This window comes from Orussus abietinus, unplaced genomic scaffold (genome assembly GCF_000612105.2).
Source record: "Orussus abietinus isolate OABI.00-Male unplaced genomic scaffold, Oabi_2.0 scaffold16, whole genome shotgun sequence".
In the NCBI taxonomy this organism is placed as follows: Eukaryota; Metazoa; Arthropoda; class Insecta; order Hymenoptera; family Orussidae; genus Orussus; species Orussus abietinus.
In genome coordinates, this window is record NW_019394714.1 from 1643232 (window position 1) to 1664075 (window position 20844).

The 20844-nt window shown below is 50.2% G+C and overlaps 1 protein-coding gene across 1 annotated transcript; it reads left to right on the forward strand.

Moving 5' to 3' along the window:
• Positions 1–99: 99 nt before the first annotated feature.
• LOC105696984 (MFS-type transporter SLC18B1) lies at positions 100–4490 on the forward strand. The gene is made up of 8 exons (XM_012419891.2): positions 100–674; positions 1758–1853; positions 2083–2373; positions 2448–2568; positions 2648–2871; positions 2964–3139; positions 3505–3673; positions 3744–4490. The coding sequence occupies exons 1-8, from the start codon at positions 564–566 to the stop codon at positions 4047–4049; spliced, it is 1494 nt and encodes a 497-aa protein (XP_012275314.1). The 5' UTR covers positions 100–563; the 3' UTR covers positions 4050–4490.
• The last annotated feature ends 16354 nt before the right edge of the window (positions 4491–20844 follow it).

Sequence of the window (20844 nt, forward strand, 5' to 3'; positions counted from 1 at the left end):
CTACACTAGCGTGGTAAAATTTGAAATGATTCGGTGTACCCAATTTGGAGAAGCTCGACACTTTCGTATCGCCTTAAGCCATGGAGGTGAGGGGATGGCGTTTCCCGAGGGATCCCGAATCCGGCCTCGGGCCTGCGACAAACAAGCCGGGCTCCGGGACGTCTTCCCGATAATAAATCGGAGCACAGGGTGGTGCGTATCTTCCGACCTTTGACCCGGCCTCGAAGAGTCGTCTCCAGCCTGTCGGACTCTTCAGTCGACTGCCGAGCCGGACAAGACCTCCTCGAAGGAGGTACGAGGGTTAGACAGGAACGAGAAAGAAGAGAGGCCAAGAGTAGTCCGGAACGCCCCAAGGTCCGCTCAAGATTCGTCCTTAAGGCTGACCCCTCTTCCGATGGTGGTCGAGCTCCCACCTCCCCCGAAGTCCTGGTCAAGGTTGCGAGTCCTTGGAGGGAACCGGGGAGCAGTCTGGCTCGGTAGGTACCCTTAGAGGGTCGCTTCGAGGTCCTCTCCAGGATCCTCTTCGAGGTCCTCTTCGAGGTCGCGACTCGACGCTTTCGAAGATGGTCGTGCAGTTCACCAGAAGGCAGTGGCTCACTCTCATCGTCATCAGTATCGCCGATTTCGCAAATGCCATCTGCGTGTCCCTCCAGGCGCCTTTCTACCCGCACGAGGTAAGTTCCTGCTCCGATTTCGGTAGAAATGTCGCGAATCATTCGAAGAAGCATCGGGAAATCGCGGCTCGTTTCATCTTCCGTCATCGAACATGGAAACATCGGGATTTAAATCGAATCCACTCTCGATTTCATATTTTCCTCGATAATTACCTGTAGTTTTGTTTCACCCACCGTTGGACCCTGAACCTCGTTAAATCGTGAATCACTTCCAATCACCCCAGATATTAAATCCCCGAAATTTCCAAAATCTTATCTGCGCGTGTTCCGATAAGTCTCCGAATGGTTCACCATCGAAAGTTCATTCGAGATAGGTTTGGATACCGATGAGGTCAGCTTTAGCGATATGTCGACAGCTTCTTCGAGTCGTCGCTCGATACGTCTGCAGGGTTAACGAGACCAATCGATCCTCGACTTTGGAAGTTCATTGAAATTCCACAGCGGAAAAATTTTCGGAATCGCAATCGCCTTCGGTTATATTTTAATTCTTATTAATAATCAGTAACATAATTTTTCTTTGCAATTTGGTTTCGGTCATAGATTAGACTTCCTCTATTCTAGACGACACCCGTGAACGTCATTAATGAACTTATCACATGTAGTAAATTTACGACGTGGAGCGATTGCCAAATGATAACGAGGTCGTGACATCGTCTTAATATCGGACATCGTTAATAAGTCTCTCAAAAAACGGAGGTCGATCTCAAAAACCTGAGCGTAATACCTTTTGTTAATATCAGGAAAAAAATTCGAGAAGAATTTAATAAAAATTACTTAATTAGCATGATTCGTAGGTTTTTATAATTCCCATTTGTCCTTTTTTCGGTGCTCAAAAGTGAAGTTAAATCACCCGAATTGCGCAAGTTTCCGGTAGTGAGTGAACATCCGTCGGTTCCGACAGTTCATCTTCGGACCAGAGATCGTCTAAGTTTATCGGGATTTATCAGGGCGAGAGTCAATCGGGCGTCTTGCCGATAACAGCAAGAACCTAGACGACTTACTTGTAGTAAACAGAAGTCCTAATTTGACTCTGTCAAGTTAATAGTAAACACGATCCAAGAAAAACTCGAATTCCATTTCCAGGCGGAGAAGAAGGGCGCCTCGGCGACGGAATACGGCCTCGTCTTCGGCATCTTCGAGCTGGTGGTCTTCATCATCAGCCCGATATACGGACAACACGTTAGTATCTCTCGATTTAAAAAAAATTCCTCGATTAACCTATATTGAAAAAAATTACATAAATAAAAAATCCCCTTTCGAAATTATCCAGGCGTACCGTTAAGCGAAATCCAGAATAGCCTCTTCAAGGTGTACTCGGGTTCCCAAAGAGTTGCCTGACTTCAAGGGATGCTCTGGTGTACTCCCTAATTTTGTAAGAAGAGTCGCAAAGTGCATTTTGACGTTGCAGCTAAATCGCATCGGGCCGAAGCTTCTGTTCAATGGGGGAATCCTGACGACGGGGACCTGCGCCATCTTCTTCGGGCTGCTGGACAAGGTGGAGGGCCACTACCCCTTCATTCTCCTGTCTTTCGTGATCAGGATCGTCGAGGCCCTGGGGAACGCGGCCTTCCTGACCGCCAGTTTCGCCATCATCGCCAAGGAGTTCCCCTCGAACGTCGCGACGACTTTCGCGAGTCTGGAGACCTTCTTCGGTCTTGGTCTCATCGTCGGTCCAACGGTCGGAGGGGCACTCTACCAGGTGAGGGCAACTTGATTTTTCATTTCTCGAGACCATTAATTAATTACCTAATTTATCTGAATTTTTCCGCACAGATCGGCGGCTACACGACGCCCTTCGCAGTCCTGGGATCCGCGCTCTTCTTGGCAGCCGTCATGACAGCCTTCGTTCTTCCGGTGCACAACAACGATGACCACGACACCCAGAACCATGGTGGTGAGAGGGTCTTCAGGGTTCAATTTGAGATCGTTCGATTTTTTAGAAGCACGAGAACCGACGAGAAACGTTTTTCCAGGGTTCACGAAGGTGCTGAAGATCCCAGGAGTCATGGTCGCCGCGGCATCCATCATCGCCACGAGCATGAGCATTGGATTCTTGCAGGCTACCCTGGAGCCACATCTCCGGCAATTCGACCTCAGTCCTGTGGTCCTGGGCCTGATGTTCGTCATCAACGGAGGCATTTATGCTCTGACCGCTCCTGTATGGGGCTGGCTGTGCGACAAGCACCCCAAGCCGAAGGTACCTTTGATATATTTAACCGGCTCTTAGGGGTAATAAAATCCATACGCGAAGATACGTGACAATATACCCTATGATTTAATTTTTTTCAGGTCGCCACCCTGATTGGATGCATTCTGGTGATGATCGGGTTCTGCCTGATAGGTCCAGCCCCGTTTATCCCATACCCCACCATAATCTGGATGACCATTTCCGGCCTGGTCATCCATGGACTCGGCATGGCAGCTCAGCTGGTCGCCAGCTTCACGGATGCTTTAAGAACGGCAATGTAAGTTGAAGTCGATTTGGGAACCTCGGAGCCTCTCTTCAGGGTCGACCGAAGCTTTGCCGTGACTCGAAGACAATCTGGAGAAAAAGTGGTCGATGTCTATTTATAAGTCCACGATAACTATTTCAATCCTAACGCGATATCCCGGTCAACGTTCAGACGGCCCCCTCGTGATAAATCCATCGGCGGAATATTTTTTCTACGATCGATGGATACTCTTCCTCGGACGTCACGACGAGGAACGGAGTGCGGCATGGATGCGCTCGTCGTTTTTCATTGAAGGGGGAAAATAATTTGGGCATCTGGATTTTTGGTCATCCTTATATCTTCGGGTCCAGGTCTCGTTAAGGAAATCTTGGTTTTAGATCCTACGGGTTCCCGAACAACCTGGAGACCTATGGGCTCATCAGCGGCCTCTGGACCAGCACCTTCGCCCTGGGGGCCTTCATCGGTCCCAGCGTCTCCGGCATCCTACTGGACAACATTGGCTTCAGAAAGGCGTCGATGTTCATCGTGATCCTGCACCTGCTGGTGGTACGTTTCCGAGTAGAAGTGCTCTGACTACGACTTGGGCTTCATCTTGCTCTTCGTGTTCCCGATCTAGGGTGCCGTGGCGGCGTTCTTCCTGAGCTGTTGCCCTCGGCCACCGAAGCCGTACACGGAGATAGGGACGACGGAAGACCTGAGGGCGTCCCTGACCGACAGCACCAGGTCGCAGAGCATCAGCCTCCCCTTGGGGTCCAGGGGACAAAGTCTGCCGATCGACAGGCCCAACGGCATGAACTCCTTGATCGCCTGCAACAGTTACACCAACAGGGCCGGTGCCTGGGCCAGGGCGTCCTACAGTGGTCGCTACTCCCAGAGCTATGGCTCCGTCGAGGTCAAACGATACCTGGAGAGGACCACGTGATCGACCTCCCCGTAGAGCCCTGAAGAGGAGAGGCGACGACCTCGAAAAGCAAATGACTTCAGGAAACTCTCGGTACCATCAAAGCGGAACAGCGATTTTCTCTTAAAACTCGACTCGGGACTGCCAGAGGAGGAGATTCGGAGTCGGTCGTTCTTCGGCTTCGTCTTCAGGGACTTTCGAGAAAATCCCGACGTCGAGGGTTGGATCGCTCCAAGATTTGACAGTCGACCTGGACAGGGGACGGTTCGAGGCGGTTTCGCGTTGCTTGTACATAATGGCTACAGAGTAGGATAGGACCCTTAAAATATAGAGGTAGTATTTCACCCTTATCACCGGCAATGATCGATGACGAAGAGCAATCCACCCCAGGAGCCCCAGTGCTCCGAGTAAGTGTACCATCCGGAGCAGCCTGAAATAAAGACGTCCTTTTTAAGCGCGAAACTGGAGACATTTTTCCTTCCAGAGCCAAAATTATACGACAATTATACGATTGACAAATCAGGGGAGAAACATGGCGACGAAAAACAACGTTTCTCAAAATGGGACACTTTTACCTGTCCTCGCGTTTCGTTACCGACACCTTGCAGGAGGCCTCTCCACTGTAGCACCTGTCGGCGCAACAGGTAGGCGCCATTCCAGGTGAGGTGCTGCCATCTGAGGGTCTCTCCTCAGGTGGGCCAAATCCCCGAGTCTCGCTCGGCCTCAAAGGAAGGAATCCTGCTAACGTAAGGATCATAAAATCCGGAAATAAATAAAATGATAAAAATAATTTCCGTGGAACCGATGCCGTCTCCATCGACGAGGGAAAGGCTCCCCTTTCGTTGGCTTTTTTAATTCTATTTATCGCGGGAGATAACGCGGATTAATAATTTACCCGGTTAGAGAAACTGTGTCAAATTGACTTTTTCCTCCGAACCGCTGATCGTTCCGGGAAAATATTACCGTGCATAAGGGGGGTAAAAAAGTGGAATCCATGTCAATCTCCCTCCGATTCTTGACCTACCTCAAGAATCGAATACCTTGTATAAAAAATCCGAGACGATGATTAAAAATTCCAGATTGTCGATGAGAACTTTTAACTTTAAAAGTAAGGTACGTTATCCGCTGTCTAATTTCGAAAGGCCCGGGCCTGACCCTGACAACGCCGAAAACGAAAAAGAATCCAAGTTTAGACCCTCTTCCTCCATACGTGTCCCAAATCCGTGATGCGACCTCGTCCAGAAGCCGACTCGACCAAGGTCAGGCCCGTTACGTTTGGGCCGAGGTCCCAGAAGGCCCAACTTAAGCGAGACGACCCACCTTTGCCTGACCCGGGGCCGGGTGGCGCGCACCTGCCGCATCCGAGTAGAGTTCCGGCGCGGGCGGCAGGTAGGGCCCGTTTTCGAGGAGGTCGGGCCCGTCGGTAAAACAGGTGGAGGGGGTCAGGCCCGTTCCTCGGCCGGGCCCGCATTTCCTCCACCACTCTTGGGCCCTCGGGCCGCGCATGCGCGGAGGCCCTCGCCTCTTTCGCCCGGCGACGAGCGGCCGACGAGCGGCCGACGTGCGGCCAGCCTGAGCGAGGTCCCGAAGTGCGCGCGTCCACCGGAAGGGAAGACTCTGCTCGCGCGCTCCTTCGCGTCTCCTGTCGCTTCCTCCGACCTCCTCCGACCTCCTCCGACCTCCTCCGACCTCCTCCGCCCTCCCTCGACCTGGGCCCTCCTGGTTCCTCCTCCCGAAACCTGCTCCCGGGTCCTCCGGAAAGTCGAGCCGATTTCGCGGCACCGGCCGGTTCACGCCGCGGAGTGGACTCCTCGGCATCGCGCGTTCCCGCTCACCGTTTCTTCCTCTTTGTGGATTAGTGCCATGAGGATCTAGCCACTCCGAAGGGTAAGTGACCCTTTCAGGGTTAACTCACGAGAGACTTGGTCTCCGACTCGAAGAGGTGCTCCTTGGGTCCATTGAGGGGTGCGGTTGACTCTGGGCTTGAGAACCAGAAGAAAAAAAATATCCACTAAACGAAGATGACTCATATTTTACTCCTTGTAGAAGGAGGCCTTGAGGAGAAACGAAACGCGAAATCGAGGAGAGATAGAGGGCGTAACTTCGGCCGGGTATCTCGTTACTACTTGTAAGAAAAACGGAGGAAACGCCGGAAACCGCGAAAATACAGGAAGGACATTAAACGCGAGCGTGTCGGAGTTGTTGCTGAAAAGTCACGAGCACGATTCTTAGCCACGAATTATGCAACTCTCAAAAATATCGGAAGGCACTATCGAGACGTGACGTTCACCGGGTGCTAAACTACTCGACATATCGAAACGTCGTTTGGGCTTTTGGCCGATAGTTGCACCAGGATAGAACTGTAATATACATTCAAACCCTGAAAAACATCGCGTAGTAATTTAAATGAGAGATTTTTAACGGCGTACTCTCGATGATTAATGATTGATAATCGATCGCGAAGGACCCGAGAGGGTTGTCGATGGTCGCGCCGGCGGGATGTCAGCTGGCGATCAGCTGATTTCTGAAATTTGTTCCGCGATATAATTTCTTCCCCCAAATTTTAAACCTCGTTATGAATTAATTAAGAACATGAGTCCACACTCATGTGGACTCGGAAAGGGTCCTGGCGAGATCTCGCCCTCCGCGATAAACATCGGGGGATTTATCGGTTTATCAGCCTCCTGGGAAAAAATCGATCTTACGGTTTCCATCCTCGAACGATGGAGGATCGAGGGGCGACCTTACGAACCAAATTGGGTGGTTCCACGTCGCAATTATCCCCTCCGACGAAAATCCACGGGAGCTGCTGGACCTGTATGTAAAACCGCGATCGAGGAAGTTCTTCCCGGTAATAACTGGCTCCTCGTTCTCTACCAAAATGTCGGAAAATAATTTCCCAAGTCGTTAAAGTCAAGAAAGTTTCGCATAAATTTCCAATGAACTTCCAGAGAACATTTTCTCCCGTAGACATTGAAAGAGAATTAAATAATCGAATATTTCGCCCTGGTCGGCGGAGACTTCGACGCCTGGGAGAGAAGGTCGATCGCGTTCCCGTTCACAGAAGAAGAAAAATGGAAGGTATGCGAAGCAAACATGTCGAGTTTCGTCGAGTCATTAAAAGGGAAATACAAAAATTGTGACGCGAAGCAATTTTTCCGGTTTTCGACCCGCAGAGATAGAAAGAGAACGAAATAATCGACAAAAACCGCCCCGATCGGCGGAGACTTCGACGCCTGGGAGAGAGGGTCGATCGATACTCTCCTCGCGTTCTCGTTTACAAAAGAAGAAGAAGGATGGAAGGCGTGCAGAGGAGACGCATCGATTTTCGTCGGGATCCACGGGTCATTAGGAGGGGAATTTGAAATTGTGATGCGACGCGTGTCCGCCGAAGAAAGGGAAGGCCGGAGGTGTACCGACACGGAACGGAGCCCGTGCAAGCCGAACCCCATGAATGTATGCATTTGGCCGTGGGTGTATCCTCCCAGGAATCTTAAGAGTCCTGGAGCACCCCGAGTCCTTCCGAGCTGACTTACGAGCCGTCCCGAAGCGTAAAAACCCTTCAAAGTGGGCCCCGAAGAGTCCCACTCAAGCTTATCCTGACTCTTCCAACGCGAATGGAAATTCCATAAAAACTTTAAAAAGTAAGAAAAGTGTGCCTCAATCGGTGCCTTATTTTCTCGATTTCATTAATCGACGGGAGAAATTATCGCAATCCTTGAGAGTTAATTGACTTTGTCAATTTCTGACGACCTTTTGCAACCAGGGACTCTCCGATGCCACATTCGGGCCATAATTCGCGACTGCGGTCCCGGATAAAAAATCGTGTCGAGGAGCTGCCGCGTCCGTGCAGGCAGGACGATCCGTACATGTATGATCGGTACACGTATGTACCCAGGGCATGTACATGCACGAGAGTGGCTAGAGTAGGGGGACGTGAAATGCAGTCGGACCGGCTCGATGGGCCTCGGAACTTTGTGGGTCCGTACACACGTATCGCCAGTGTATGGCGACTTTCCACCAAGTACGAACACGCACAAGTACGCGGACACGTACACGTGAATACATAGATCGGCTCGCAGTTTTTCGGGCTCGGCGAGAAAAATCTCTCCGAGAAAATCCTGGCCTCGAAATCCCATGGGGTTTCGGGCACCTCGAGATTCGCTCTTCAGGGTCGAAGGTGCTAATAGACGCGAGCTTTTATGAGTACGCTCCACGAGGTGCTACCGCTTTAGGTGCGACGTAATTGTAGGGAAACACCCGTCGGACATGGTCTTTAACTATGCTCACGGAAAATGTCGACGGAAAGTGTTCACTTCGAGGAGATAATTAATTGTCTGCTCGGCGAGAAGGCGGGAGGCGTTGACACGAAATTGGCAAGGTGGAGGAATAACGGAATTCATTTATTCCGGGATTAATTCTTAATTAATTTTTTGGGAAATTGGCTAAATAGGGAATTAACGATTACATAACTACGAGGAAAATTTTTCTGGATGTGGGATTAATCGTTAATTAATTTGAGGCATGGGGGAAAAAAATCGAAAAAGTGAGTACCAGGTTCTCCAGAAATTTCTTCGTTCCACCTCGAGGTTGGGTCACGAGAGGTTCGAATCGGAACCGAGTTAAATTCCGGTGGAACCGGGCTTAGAGGCGAAACGAGCGTTGTTTGCAGGTCGTGGGGCCGTTTACCGAGGTTCGCTTACACACCGACAGGGGCGTCCCGTATGCAGGTGCGAGTCGTGACGTCGCGGTCCATTGTTCCTCGTCTGGTCCCTTCGCAAACTGCAACTGCAACCCGACTCCTGGGACGTTTTACGAGCCTTTCTTCGAGCCGAGAACGTTTTCTCGTGCCCGCTCTTCGTCTTCGTCTTCGTCCTCGTCCTCATGGTCCCGGTGGTACCGTGATTAGGCGACGGTCCAAGGGTCGACGATGATCGCGTCCGATGTCGTGGTACCGCTCGAGAGGGTGCCCATCATGGTTTTCATAGTTTTTTTATCAGAGACCATGAATAACCTGGTCCTAAAATCTGATGATCATCGATAACGTTATTCATAGTCCTCGGACAATTACCCTCGAAATTTCCTATTAATTATTTTATCTTCCTATTAATATCTATTTTTACGCAAATTGACTCAAGTATCCCGGCACTTTTGTGCACTTGCGCGGTCGCGACGTCTGCCTCCCCTCTCGACTGCACCCCATAACCCGCGGCCTCAGGTGAGGGCCGCTCTTCGGCAAGTACCTCGGCGAAGCCTTGGGAAGCCATGTCGTAAAATTTCGAAGACCTTCGAGTCTTCGTGCACGTCCGTCGGAAAGATCTTAGAGATGACTTATGGCTGCGTCGGGTATTTTGCCCCGCGATATTTGCGGCCACGTTATGTCCTTGGCGAGATCTCCCCTTCTTGTCTCATGGTCCCCTTCGTGGTACCGATCCTGACACACAGCCTTCACGTTCCCCAAAAATCGAGGATACTTCGCCCCGGGAAAAATTTTAAAGTGGCCCAAGCTCCGAGGATTCGAGGTCACGAGGACGTGAGAGGCCTTCGGGGTCTCTTCGGGCTCTTCTTCGAGTTCACCGGCGATCACTTTCTCGTGTACGCGTCTCGTTAACGAGGCATCGTTTCGGAGTATTTAATCGACCCCGATTCCAAAATCAGCTGTTCGATCCGCACCTCCCGTGGAGTATCGAGGTCTTGACGGAGACCTTGAAGACCTCGTCGGGAAGAGCCACGAGACACCTTATGATCGCGTCTGCCATTTTGCTGCGCGATTTTTTTAAGCGGCGCTGCCCTTGGTCTGCACTTCTTCGAAAGGGAATTCTCCCAGCTAACGAAGCATTTTTCTAGGCAACGAGGTTTACGATAGGGTGTAACGTTCATTACCGGTAGGTGCACCGTATGTACAATGGGCCGCCTCTCTTTGTCCTCTTCTAGGTATGTACATGGCATACCGATACCCTGCGGTCCTCTTCGGCCTCTTCTTCATGAATTCCCGGGTAAATGAATATATTAGCCGCAGTTATATATTTTTTAAAGTCATGGAAAGGTTTTTAAGAATCATGCAAATCATGGAAGCCTGACCTCGGGTTGATACATTTTCGTGTTTCCCTTTTTATATTATTTTTTTGCGACTGGAGGTAAAAATACGCACTCGTGGATTTTTTTCCGGACTCCTGGACTCCTCGAGTGCGTATCGTAAAAATCGTAAAAGTGCGTAGAGGTACGTACGGTTATGGGGATTTTACAAAATAACGTAATTACACGGCGAGTCGGCTGCGGGGACGTTTTACGAGCCTTTCTTCGAAGCCGCCTTCTTCGAGGGACGGACAACCGCCTCGGGATTTTCGGATTTTTATCTTCCACGGTATTTACACCACACCATTGCCTTGTAATCAGCATTAGTAGCGGTGTCAAAGGTAGCCGTGCATTGCTACACGGCTAACTCTCGTGACATTCCGAGCTGTGTTACTCCAACCCCTGGGGGTCTTCGAGGACGTCTTCAGGGCGTGAAGGGTCTAACGGAAGGGTTCGTAAAATTGAAAAAAAAATGGGTGTAAAGTGTACGCATGTTTTTACGATGAATAATTATTTATGATGAATGGAAATGAGGATTTCTAGCTGGATTGAAAAGTGGTCAATACCTCGTAGACAGGTATAGCCAAGGTGGAGGCAGCTTTCCTTTGAGTTTCTACAAGATACTGGACGATTACGGTCACAACAGGCTTCGGCTGGGCACATATAGCCAGGGATCGCTTTCCATACACGAAGTCGCCGTTTCCGGTTTTTCGAGCGGCTTCCGGCCACTCTCGATATTCGGAGCGAAATTTCGTAAGGAATGTAACGATGAAAAAAAGAAAAAATTGCCGCCACGCGAAGCCTCGATAAATTAATTAGTGAAATCATAAATTATGTGCGTGAATAATTAAAGTGGATGCGTTACCCAAAAGACATCCAAAGATCCCGGAAGTCGTGGAGGAAGTCGCGTCATGCTCTGGATTGGAAAAGTGGAGATAAAATGCAAGGATCATGACTATTACTGGCGAAGCTGCTGTGTATGATAAAAAAATGGATCCGACCTTCGAGGACTCATCCATATAGATCGCGAGACATTCCAGACTCGTGTCGACCTCTTCCAAGGAACCATGGACCATTTTCCAGGGTGCCAGAGATGAATTTCCATAGGCATGTCTATCGCTCGTCGACTCGTTCTGGCACCTTGAAATTCCCAGGCGAGCTCGTTACGCGAACTCGAAGAGGAAACGTCGAAGGCCCGAGACAAAGATCCATTCTCCTTTTCTTCACATCCGGCTGGCGATCGAGAAGGCATTGGTCCCTCACCTGCGAGGAGAAACAGCGATTAGAAAAATCTCGAGTCCTTCCAATCCTCGCCGTGGGCGGATCAGGTGTCGAGGGTCCTTGCCATCCGTTCGATATCGAATGTCCTTAGACATCCCGAGGAGACCGTGAAAGTCGGCCTGGGAAGTCGAAGAGCTCGGGATTCCTCGATCAGGCGACCATCTTGGATCTTTCGAGTGGTTCGTTTCTCCGATCGATCCATCATCGATTTTATCGCCGATTCGGGAAAGCCGGAGAAAATTTCCGGGACGCGAGAAAGCTCGAGGTCGGAGACATTCGATCTGGTTTCCAGAGCCCAAAATAGGGAATCGTCGATCATCGGCGACGGGAAGCGACCGGTTGCACCTGGAGAGCCCCAGGTCTTTACGCATCGATCTCGAGATTTGGCGACCTGGAAAGGGGCCTCGGGAAGATTCTGGAGATCCTGGAAAAAATCTCAGAGGGTGACAAAAAATTTTTCGACTTCCTCGTTCGAAGACGATAGGTCCAGGCTCGAATCGGGACCGGATCGGCCTGGCTTCCGGTGGCTTAGGGGATTCGAAATTGAGCTGGGATTACACGAGGGTCTGTCATAGCGGAAAGTGCAGCATGGAATGCACCCGGGATAGGTGCAGGATAGGTGGTCTAGGTGGAAACGGCCGATCGGCTCGGAACGCCGGATTTCTAAGCGGCGAGCTCGGCGACACTTTCACTTACTCGCCAATGTCCGCCCGTGGAACGTAGACCGGACTGGATGCTGGGATATAATGTTACTCGTTACTCCACTCGAAACGTCGATAGGTGGTCTCGGTGCCTGCCTGGTACCCCGTCGCCCTCGATGGCGACTGCGACTCTACTTCCGGTTCGCGGATGCCGGAAGCTGGACCGCGTTTCTTTCGATCCTGGACCAAGAAAAGCGAGAAAACAAGACACGAGAAGATAATTGAAAATAATTTTACGCGACACCTCCCCTCATCCATTTCGAGGCGGTACCTTCTCCACCTGAACACCGATAACACGTTCTACCGTTCCTGTAGTCATTAATTAATTCCCTGTTAATTAATTGATGGACTATTTCGTAGCTTACTCGCTCGTTTATCCAGCCTTTATATTTGCCGCGATTTTTTGGGACTTCTCAAAATGTCAGAAATACGGGCAAGACGTGTATTACTCCAAAATCAGGTAACCAGGTATCGCGACCATGCGTGATTCACGACCTGAAAATCCTGTGCTAATTCTCTTGGAAATATTAAAATAAAACCCGACATCGGCGACCGGTTAGCCCACCTATCTCTACCTCTTCAAGTTCGGCAGCTCGGTGAACTTCGGCGAAACCGGGAAAGGAGGAATTAAATGCCGAAGTAATCCGCAATCGCGGACACGCTCTGATTACTTTTACGCCCCTTGGGTTGTGTCACCGAAAGTTACTTGAAAATCTCCGCCGAGGCGCTCATTATCTCGTGTCGGTGCATCGCGATAAGCGCACTCGTCCTTAACCGATCTTAGCCGATCATTGTTGCAAAAGAAATTAATTTCACGTCCGGTTACGTTACGCTGAATTGCCCCTCGGTCCCGTGTCTCAATTTATACATTTGTACATTGACGGTTAATTTTAACACGGGGACGTCTCGCTTTCCTGGCGGAGTCGCACCTAACCTGCAAGGATCGCGTTCCTTATTTTTTTTTTTGTACAACCTGTTAAGGCTGTGTAAAACTCCCACACGGTCGTAACACCTCTTCAAGGTGAGCTGCTTGAAACCTTGCGTCTCCTTATCAAATGCACCGGATAAGAGGAGGGGACATATCGAGGCAGGATGATGAACGACTAATAAGGGAAATCGGGAAGTAAAAATCAGGAGGATTAAAAACTTCCAATTTTTTTCGAATTGTCATCACTAGAAAATGTGTCATCGCCATCTTGTATAGTCGGGATACATTGTTTCACATCTTGTCAAAAGACGAAAAGCACCGAAATTCGCTGTAAAAATGTTTAACGATTTAATCCGTCCAGGGAACGACTTAACGGATACGAGTGGTCGACCTCGAGTGACCCGAATACATGTAATCCGGATTGCACACAGATCATGTCAAACCGGAGTACATCGATCCATAGATAGTGCAGATTTCCTCTCGACTTCGCCTCAATCCATTCCCTCTGTGCGAAAGATGCCGAGGTTGAAGTCGTCCATGCACGCTTGTGCGAGAAAACGCACACATAGAAAATGTGGGAGACGAAGGGGACACTCGAACGACTCTAATAAACGTTACTTATAAATCGCGGTTTCAAGAAGGCATGCCAAGTCACGAGCCCATTTCATTAACACCTGCCAAAGTGTAAATCGACTCATCCGCAATATCGCTCGTGAATATATTTCGAAGCGATGTCTTCGGACAGGACACGACGACGATGACGCACTTTCCTGGTCACTCGAGATATTATTCAGTTTTCTTCCGAATATAATTCTGAATTTTCTAGCGACCTATAAAAGTCACGTTAATGTTAAATCCTTAATTTTTTTGAAACGTTAAATCTCTCGGATTCTGGGAGGATATAATTTTTAAAGCTGAGATAAGTTTCGTTTGGGAAGCGCGACTCCGTTCTCCAAGATGGCGGCCGTCGACGTCGACTCGCGATTTTCGGGAGCGAGTTCTCTCGTCGTTTCCGAGGCCAGGAAGAAGGGATACATCGGCGCCGAGGTCGGGCACCTATTTGTGCAGTTGTTATTCGCGATATCGCAGGATAAGCAACCGGCGATCGGGCAGCTGTGCGGCAGAATCGAGCGGAATGTCTCCGCGGGCGGAGAACGCGGCACGCGGAAAGAACGCGGGAAAGTGACTCGGGGAAGGAAAAAAAATGCCCGCTTTTGTCGCGAGTCGGCAATCCGGAGTTTCCTGCTGACTCAGAGGAGAACGGATACGAGTCGACCCACCTCCGGATCCCGAAATGCAGGGAAGATCGCGAGATCCTCCAGGTATTCTTCGAGCCTCTCCCTCCGACTCGACCGTGTTTCGCGACAAGTGCATAACCGCGACCGTCCGGGGTTCTTTGCGGGAAAAATCGCAGACAGGTCATGGATTGTTGAAATTTCAATATTAACGCGATTGAAAAAAATTCCCGGAGGTTGGCGGTAAAGTTTGCAGACTCGACGACTCCTCGAGTCGCGGGATATGACAACGTTACCGTGACCCTCCTTTTTTCCGCGACTAATGTCCGTCATCCTTGACCGTTAGTTCGAACGTAACAGGACTGTTCGCAGCGGAACGAATTTTCCGCAAAAAAAAAATCCGGGAGAGCCAGGTGTCCGGCAGTGACGAGGTTAACTGGTTATCGCGTCCTGGAGGGGACGTTTACGTCCAGTGGTCGTGGAAAATGGAAGACGAAGAAGTCGTCCGATCGCTCGGCATCCGCGGTCTCTTTACGACAATGTAGGACGTTCTTCTGCGGAAACGGGCGAATAGCCGGTTGCGGGACGTCCTCGCGAGCTCGAAATAAACGGAAATTGGGAAAAGTCGGACTTTTGAATCCCTTTGAATCATTTTCAAGAAGCTTCGCCGCCTAGACGAGGCGGAATCGAAATCGAAATGATTTCGCTGGCGCGCCTACGGGCTAGACCACCGGCAAGGTCGTTCTCCATGTTGGTCACCACTTTCATTTCGCGTCGCTTAGGTTAACCTAAGCGTCGCGAGCGAGCGACTGGTATGTCCATTAAATAATTCCACGCCCGTTGACTCGAGACTGTCCATACTGGGAGGGTAGGTGTGTACAGACTCGAACACTTCGACGGAAACGGCACCGCCGATTGCATGGCTCTTTCTTCGGGTACACGGTTGCCTGCATCGAATCCGCGGATTAAAATCAATTAAAATCAATTTTAAGGATTTTTCCCGAGCTCACCTAAATTATGATTTTTTCACCCTCCTTGGTTAACAGGCGAGGAATGGGGGATTTAATTTTTACCTCGGAAAATTAAGGTATTGCGCTGAACGGAATGACTCGATGAGACCGAGGGACGAAAAGGGATCCCCAAGTGATTGCCACTTGGATGGCTATCATGGGAAATTTATATAGACCCTCGTAGACTTGGAAGATTGTCTCGAGAAAAATTATCGCCACTTAGTTCGAGATCACGAAGTGCACAATACTTGATCCCCGGAACGCGTTCAGTCCCCGATACGTAGCCCACACCACACCTACACGAGCACGGGGTCGGGCCTTATGTAAGTGTTGGTTGGCAAGGCCCCGAGGGGCCCGAGCTGCCGGCTCCGCAACTGTCCCACTTTCTAATCAAACCGATCCAAACCTGGACCCTGGATCTGTTCTCTCGGCGATCGGCCTTTTCGAAAAAGAAAGTCGAGGTCGTCGGGGAAAAGGAACCCCGACGTCGAGAAACCTCGACTTGCACCCGGAGATTCCTTTCCGAGACTCGTCCATTTACGCGATACATCGAAATCTCCTCTCATCCGATCTCGAACAAAAATTCCAATTTTTGACGATTTGATTTCTTCGTCAGAAAAATTAAGAAATGTCGCCGAAATTCAACTTATCTCTCGCTCATAACAATTTTTATTCCAAGCGTGATAATTTTATCGTCCAGGCAGGAATGTCGCGATTCGTCCTCTTTTTCTCCTTTTTCCCCCTTTTTCAGAAACTCGAAGAAGCCGACTTTCTCGCGGATTTTCAGCAGTTATCCGCGGAGCGATTTACGGCCGGACTTTTACATCGACTTTTACCTTTACTTTTACTTTTACGCTCGGCGCCGAGAAAAGCCGAAAAAGCCGAGTCGAGCTTCGGGCAAGAATCGTTAATGGCATCGAGAGAAACGTTTCGGGAGTTTCAAAATTCCCCAGGATATCGCTTGGAACATTTCGAAAGGTGCTTTATGGATGTCGAACACGCGAGCGAAGGCTTGGCCATTTTTCATGGTCATTCGTGCTTCCAATGACGGAATCTGGATCGAGCATAATTCCGTTGTAACGAGCTATTGCCAACATTGTTAACGTTACGACACTCCGTGTCTGAAACGTGCATTACCACTCACGTATGTTTCGGACGCTTTCTTAAGTTTGGAAATTTGGAAAAGGCTGAATAAATTTAAAGTGTACAAATCTCGATAAAACGAATTACGTGTGAGAATAAAAATGTCCAGGTTGGCCGACGCGGCGCGTCTCTGCGAGATGAAGAGCAACGCGAACGACTTTCTTCGGATGGATGGGGAACCTTCGATACCCGATAAAATAGGTACTCCCGAGCGATGAAAGTCGCTTCTCTCCCTTCACTTTCTTGCTCGAGGTTCCTTGCGTTCTCGCCGCGGCATTTAACCCGGTAAATCGTTAATACCATTCGGCAAGGACGAAAGTATCCTTCCGCCATTTTTTCGCCACCGCCGTTCCCACCCACCATTTTTCCGGCTAATTTTCTGCAGAGTGCATTGACTTCGGAGACAAGGCCAAAGCCCCCTGGTGGCACGCAATGCCCAGCAATTGTCGAGGGTGACACGAGGATCGAAACGCGACTCCGAAGTCGAGAGACGAAAAGTAGGTTAACTCCACGTTGCATAAACGCGTCGCGTCGACGAGCGTCGCCGTTCTTCAGGATAGGAATTAATTCCAATTTGCAAGAAGTAACGCCACTTTCGTCCTTCAAGAAAAACGTTTCGCTCTAGGAATGTTCCCTGCTAGAGAGATACCCTCTGGCACATTTTGGAAAATTCCTCTTGGCGCCGGGGTCGCTGAAACTCCAGAAGAAAAAAAGAGAAAAATATTCCTAATAGAGCTCGCAGGAACTTTTCTCCCTGTACAAACGCAGCTATGTAAACTTCTCTAAAGCCGAGAGCAGTGGCCGAATGTGTGCGACACACACCTAGGTTAGCGCATAAATAAAACATGGACGTCGATCAGGGTGTGCCCAGCAGCGCCGTGTCCGGTAAAAATGCAAATTCCACTCGAGTTAAGGGGTACCGCTCGTAGGAAAAATCGTCGTCCTTGCGCGGCTGCCGTCGAGCGGCTTTCCTCGCCGACTCTCTTCGGCAAATGCGTTTCCTCGGTAATCAGCGCGTGCGTAACCGAGCGCCGAAAACATTTAATTAATGGCTAGTAAATCGTGCCATTGGGTACAGGTAATGTCTTAAAATATGTACCTTTAATACGAGTACATACACGGAGCGTCGAGCGGTTCCAAGATGGCGGCTGGTCGGAGCGCGTCGGAGGGAGTCTCTCCTTTGCGGGGGACTCGAACGCGAATCGTCCTTGCGCCTCGATTTACCGTGCGAGAAAATGCACACACGACTCGCCCGTTACGTGTCGGCGTAATCGCCCGGGTGACGCATTCGAAAGCCGAGGAAAAAGAGGAGCAACGTTCGATTAAGCCGCCATTTAATAACGCGTCTCTAATCGAGAGCAACCTGGCGTCGTTGGGGTGAGTGACGCGATTAACGACTTTTAATAATTACACCTAACCGCTCATATATTTCGAGAGAGTACCTTCTCCCTATCCAAGATGACGATGTCCCGTCTTTCGTAATTCACGTATTCAGCGGTTACTATATTTACCAATAATGCATTTTCTAGTTTTTCCGACGTAACCGTCGCGGTTCGCCGGTGACTTCGGGCGCCATATTGGTGTACGCGGTTTCGTCTCGCCGTGGAATGTAGAAAGTAAGGTAGACACGCATACGTCGGGCTGAATGTGTAGGGATTCGAGTCGAGGATGCTCCTTCGCACTCCTATTCGCCCCCTCCGAGGCCGCCATGAGGGAAAGGTCACGTGGGCTGCGCAGGGCGCCGCCGCGCAGCGGCATTTACGGGCGCGCGCATGCGCCCACTCGAATAGTTCCGCGTCGATCGCGTCGCCCTATTGCGCAATGGGACGAGCACCAGGACTTCGCGTTAATGTCGGGTTCCTTCCATGCAAATTTCGAGAAAGACGTTCATCTCGTGTCGCGGTTTTGTCAAGTACGCGTACTCTCGGATTTCCTTGGCCGCTGAAAGAACGCTATAGTCGGTCTTCTATAATTAATTATTGCACAACTAAATCCCGCCTTGACGGCTCCGCGTATTTTTTTCAGAGGCTTTCAAGATTCCGAGCATTTTCGTGCATTTTCCTCGAGAACATGCGCGGTTAAGGTCCGCCATTTTTATGCGCGTCTTTTTATGTATCTTCAGCTTGCAGCTCGTTAGCGCGACCGTATCGGACGAAATTCCCGTAAAGTGTGAAATAATCGCGTTGTTTACGGGAAAACGATCCCCGCTATCGTGGGATATTGATAATCACCCGCGGATATGTATTACGATACGTTTGAATATTTATAGGCGCGTATACAGGATGTTCATTAACATTATGTAACGCGCCAGGCGAGGCGCGTCTTATAAAACGGAAGAGGAAGAGGATCTCAGCCACTTTCGGAACGGTATTAAAGTGCGCCTGTAAAGTACACCCTTGAACTCTAATTAAGAGAGAAAAAATATATCAACAAGGAGGAATTAATTGCGAATCAAAGGACCTCGCTGCGACCCGGCGAAAGATGAGCAAAATCAAAATGGCGGACCTCTCACCCGGTCTTACCCGATCCAGATTTTGGACGTTGACGTAAATCACAGACAAGAGAGGAGCCGTCGAAAGAGAGGCGGTAATCGCCCTCCTTTCTCTCGGTACATCCACTTACCCTAACCACCGGGGTAACCGCAGATTCTTTCGATCCATAATCGAGAAGCGATCGCCGGCCATTATGCACGTATCGCGTATACGTGAGCACTTAATCCCATCTAACGTTGCGCCACGTCTCTAGGGAAGCAATTAAAATCCCATCGGCTGCAATCACATTGTTGGGAGTAATTACATGTCCCAAAGTCGCGTTCATAACCCCGGGTGAAAAAATTATTTCAGGTGTCGGAGGGTGCGACGATTTTTATTTCGAAAAATTCGAGTCCCTTTTTTGGCTTCGTCGCCGTTCTTCGCTATTTCGTTCCCCGACGTAATGGCTTCTATTTGGGGAGGCCACTCTTGGAGCCGAGTCAATGGACCGAGCCCAGGCTTTTTCGGCCGAGTTTTTTCGGCGATCCGCGGGATTATGTCATTTGTTCGGGGCTGGGAGCAGGCGCCGTAAAATCGGGAACAGGGAACGCGGGTCCCGCGGGACGCCTCGCCGGTGAATCAGTCCTTTGTGGTCGGCTCTGCTCAGGGTCAACCACTTTTGGACTCGCAGACTGTGCACCTAGCCTAACCCGACTGTACCTGCGGATGCGCTAACTCGTAGCTATAGTGCACCTCGTATCGTGCGAACGCCCCGACGATACTCGGAGAAACGCGATTTCACGCTAAAATCGCTCCTTCCTGGAAGACTCCAGGATAATCCGGGACCGAGTTAACGCCACTGATCGGACAAAATTAATGTACACCACTGACCATTTCCAGGATCGTGATAATTTTTTTTTTTCGCGCGATTTCGGAGGAAATAAAAAAATTATGGAAACAGCTCTGAGAATTTACATTCGTTTCTCGAGTGGTTCTTGATTTTTCGGTTGATAAATTGTTATCGAGATAGCTTGAAAAATGTTATCAAACGGTTTGAATAATTTGGGGGAAATTTGGGGAAACTCGAGACACCCGTTGTACAGGGCCGCGCACTTCTTCTCTCTCTCTCCTCCGCACCTTCGTCTTCGTCCCGCTTTGTATCGGGTCCCGTAACTGCATTCGCGAATACGCTTAACCCTGGACAAGGAGTGTGGAAGTCGCGGGAGCACTCGGAGAGGAAGGAGGTGCACAAGTGGGCGATCGGCTCCGTCTGGACGAGTTCGGTCCCAGGACGCTTCCATGGGCGGGCCCCCCAAGGGCTCCGCTTCGTCTCTTTCCTGTCCCGGATCCCGGGTTTATTGCCTCCGCCGGGAACCGCCAGGAAAAAAGAGGAAAGGACTCGGAGGGAAAAAAATGCCGCGGCAAAACACCGTCTGCACCGGACGAATTTAGACTTTCGAAAGGTTTCACCCGCGTTTCGCCGCGTTACGTGGCGCGGAGATCCTTGGTTTCCCGAAGAAACTTCAATTCTCGATGTAACGTAATTCCGATATTCGCAGATAACGACTAGGCGAGCGTTTCGCGGTTACGCGTGCTTACACGGATTTATAAATAATTATTTGACGCGAAGTCCTGCCGAGTTTCGTTGATGGACTCAATGGTGGGCTTGGCGCGGAACTCGGTCTCGCCCGAGTCTCTTTCCGCGCGGATGGGGTGAACCAGGTTCGTCATTTTCGATTTGCTTTCAGAATCGAGACCGCATGACACACTCGGCCAGGCCAGGTGAGAGTCGACAGTCGAGCGGGACCCCCGAGGCCTGATAAGCCTTGAAAATGGCCGAGGACGAGGGTGGCACGGACAACCCGGCGTTCACGAGCGACGAGTCGGTGGGACCGACCACGGAGAACGTGGTCTCGAGTAAGGACGAGAGTCCCGGGAACGGACAGGTGACCCTGGAGAACGGGGGCAATTC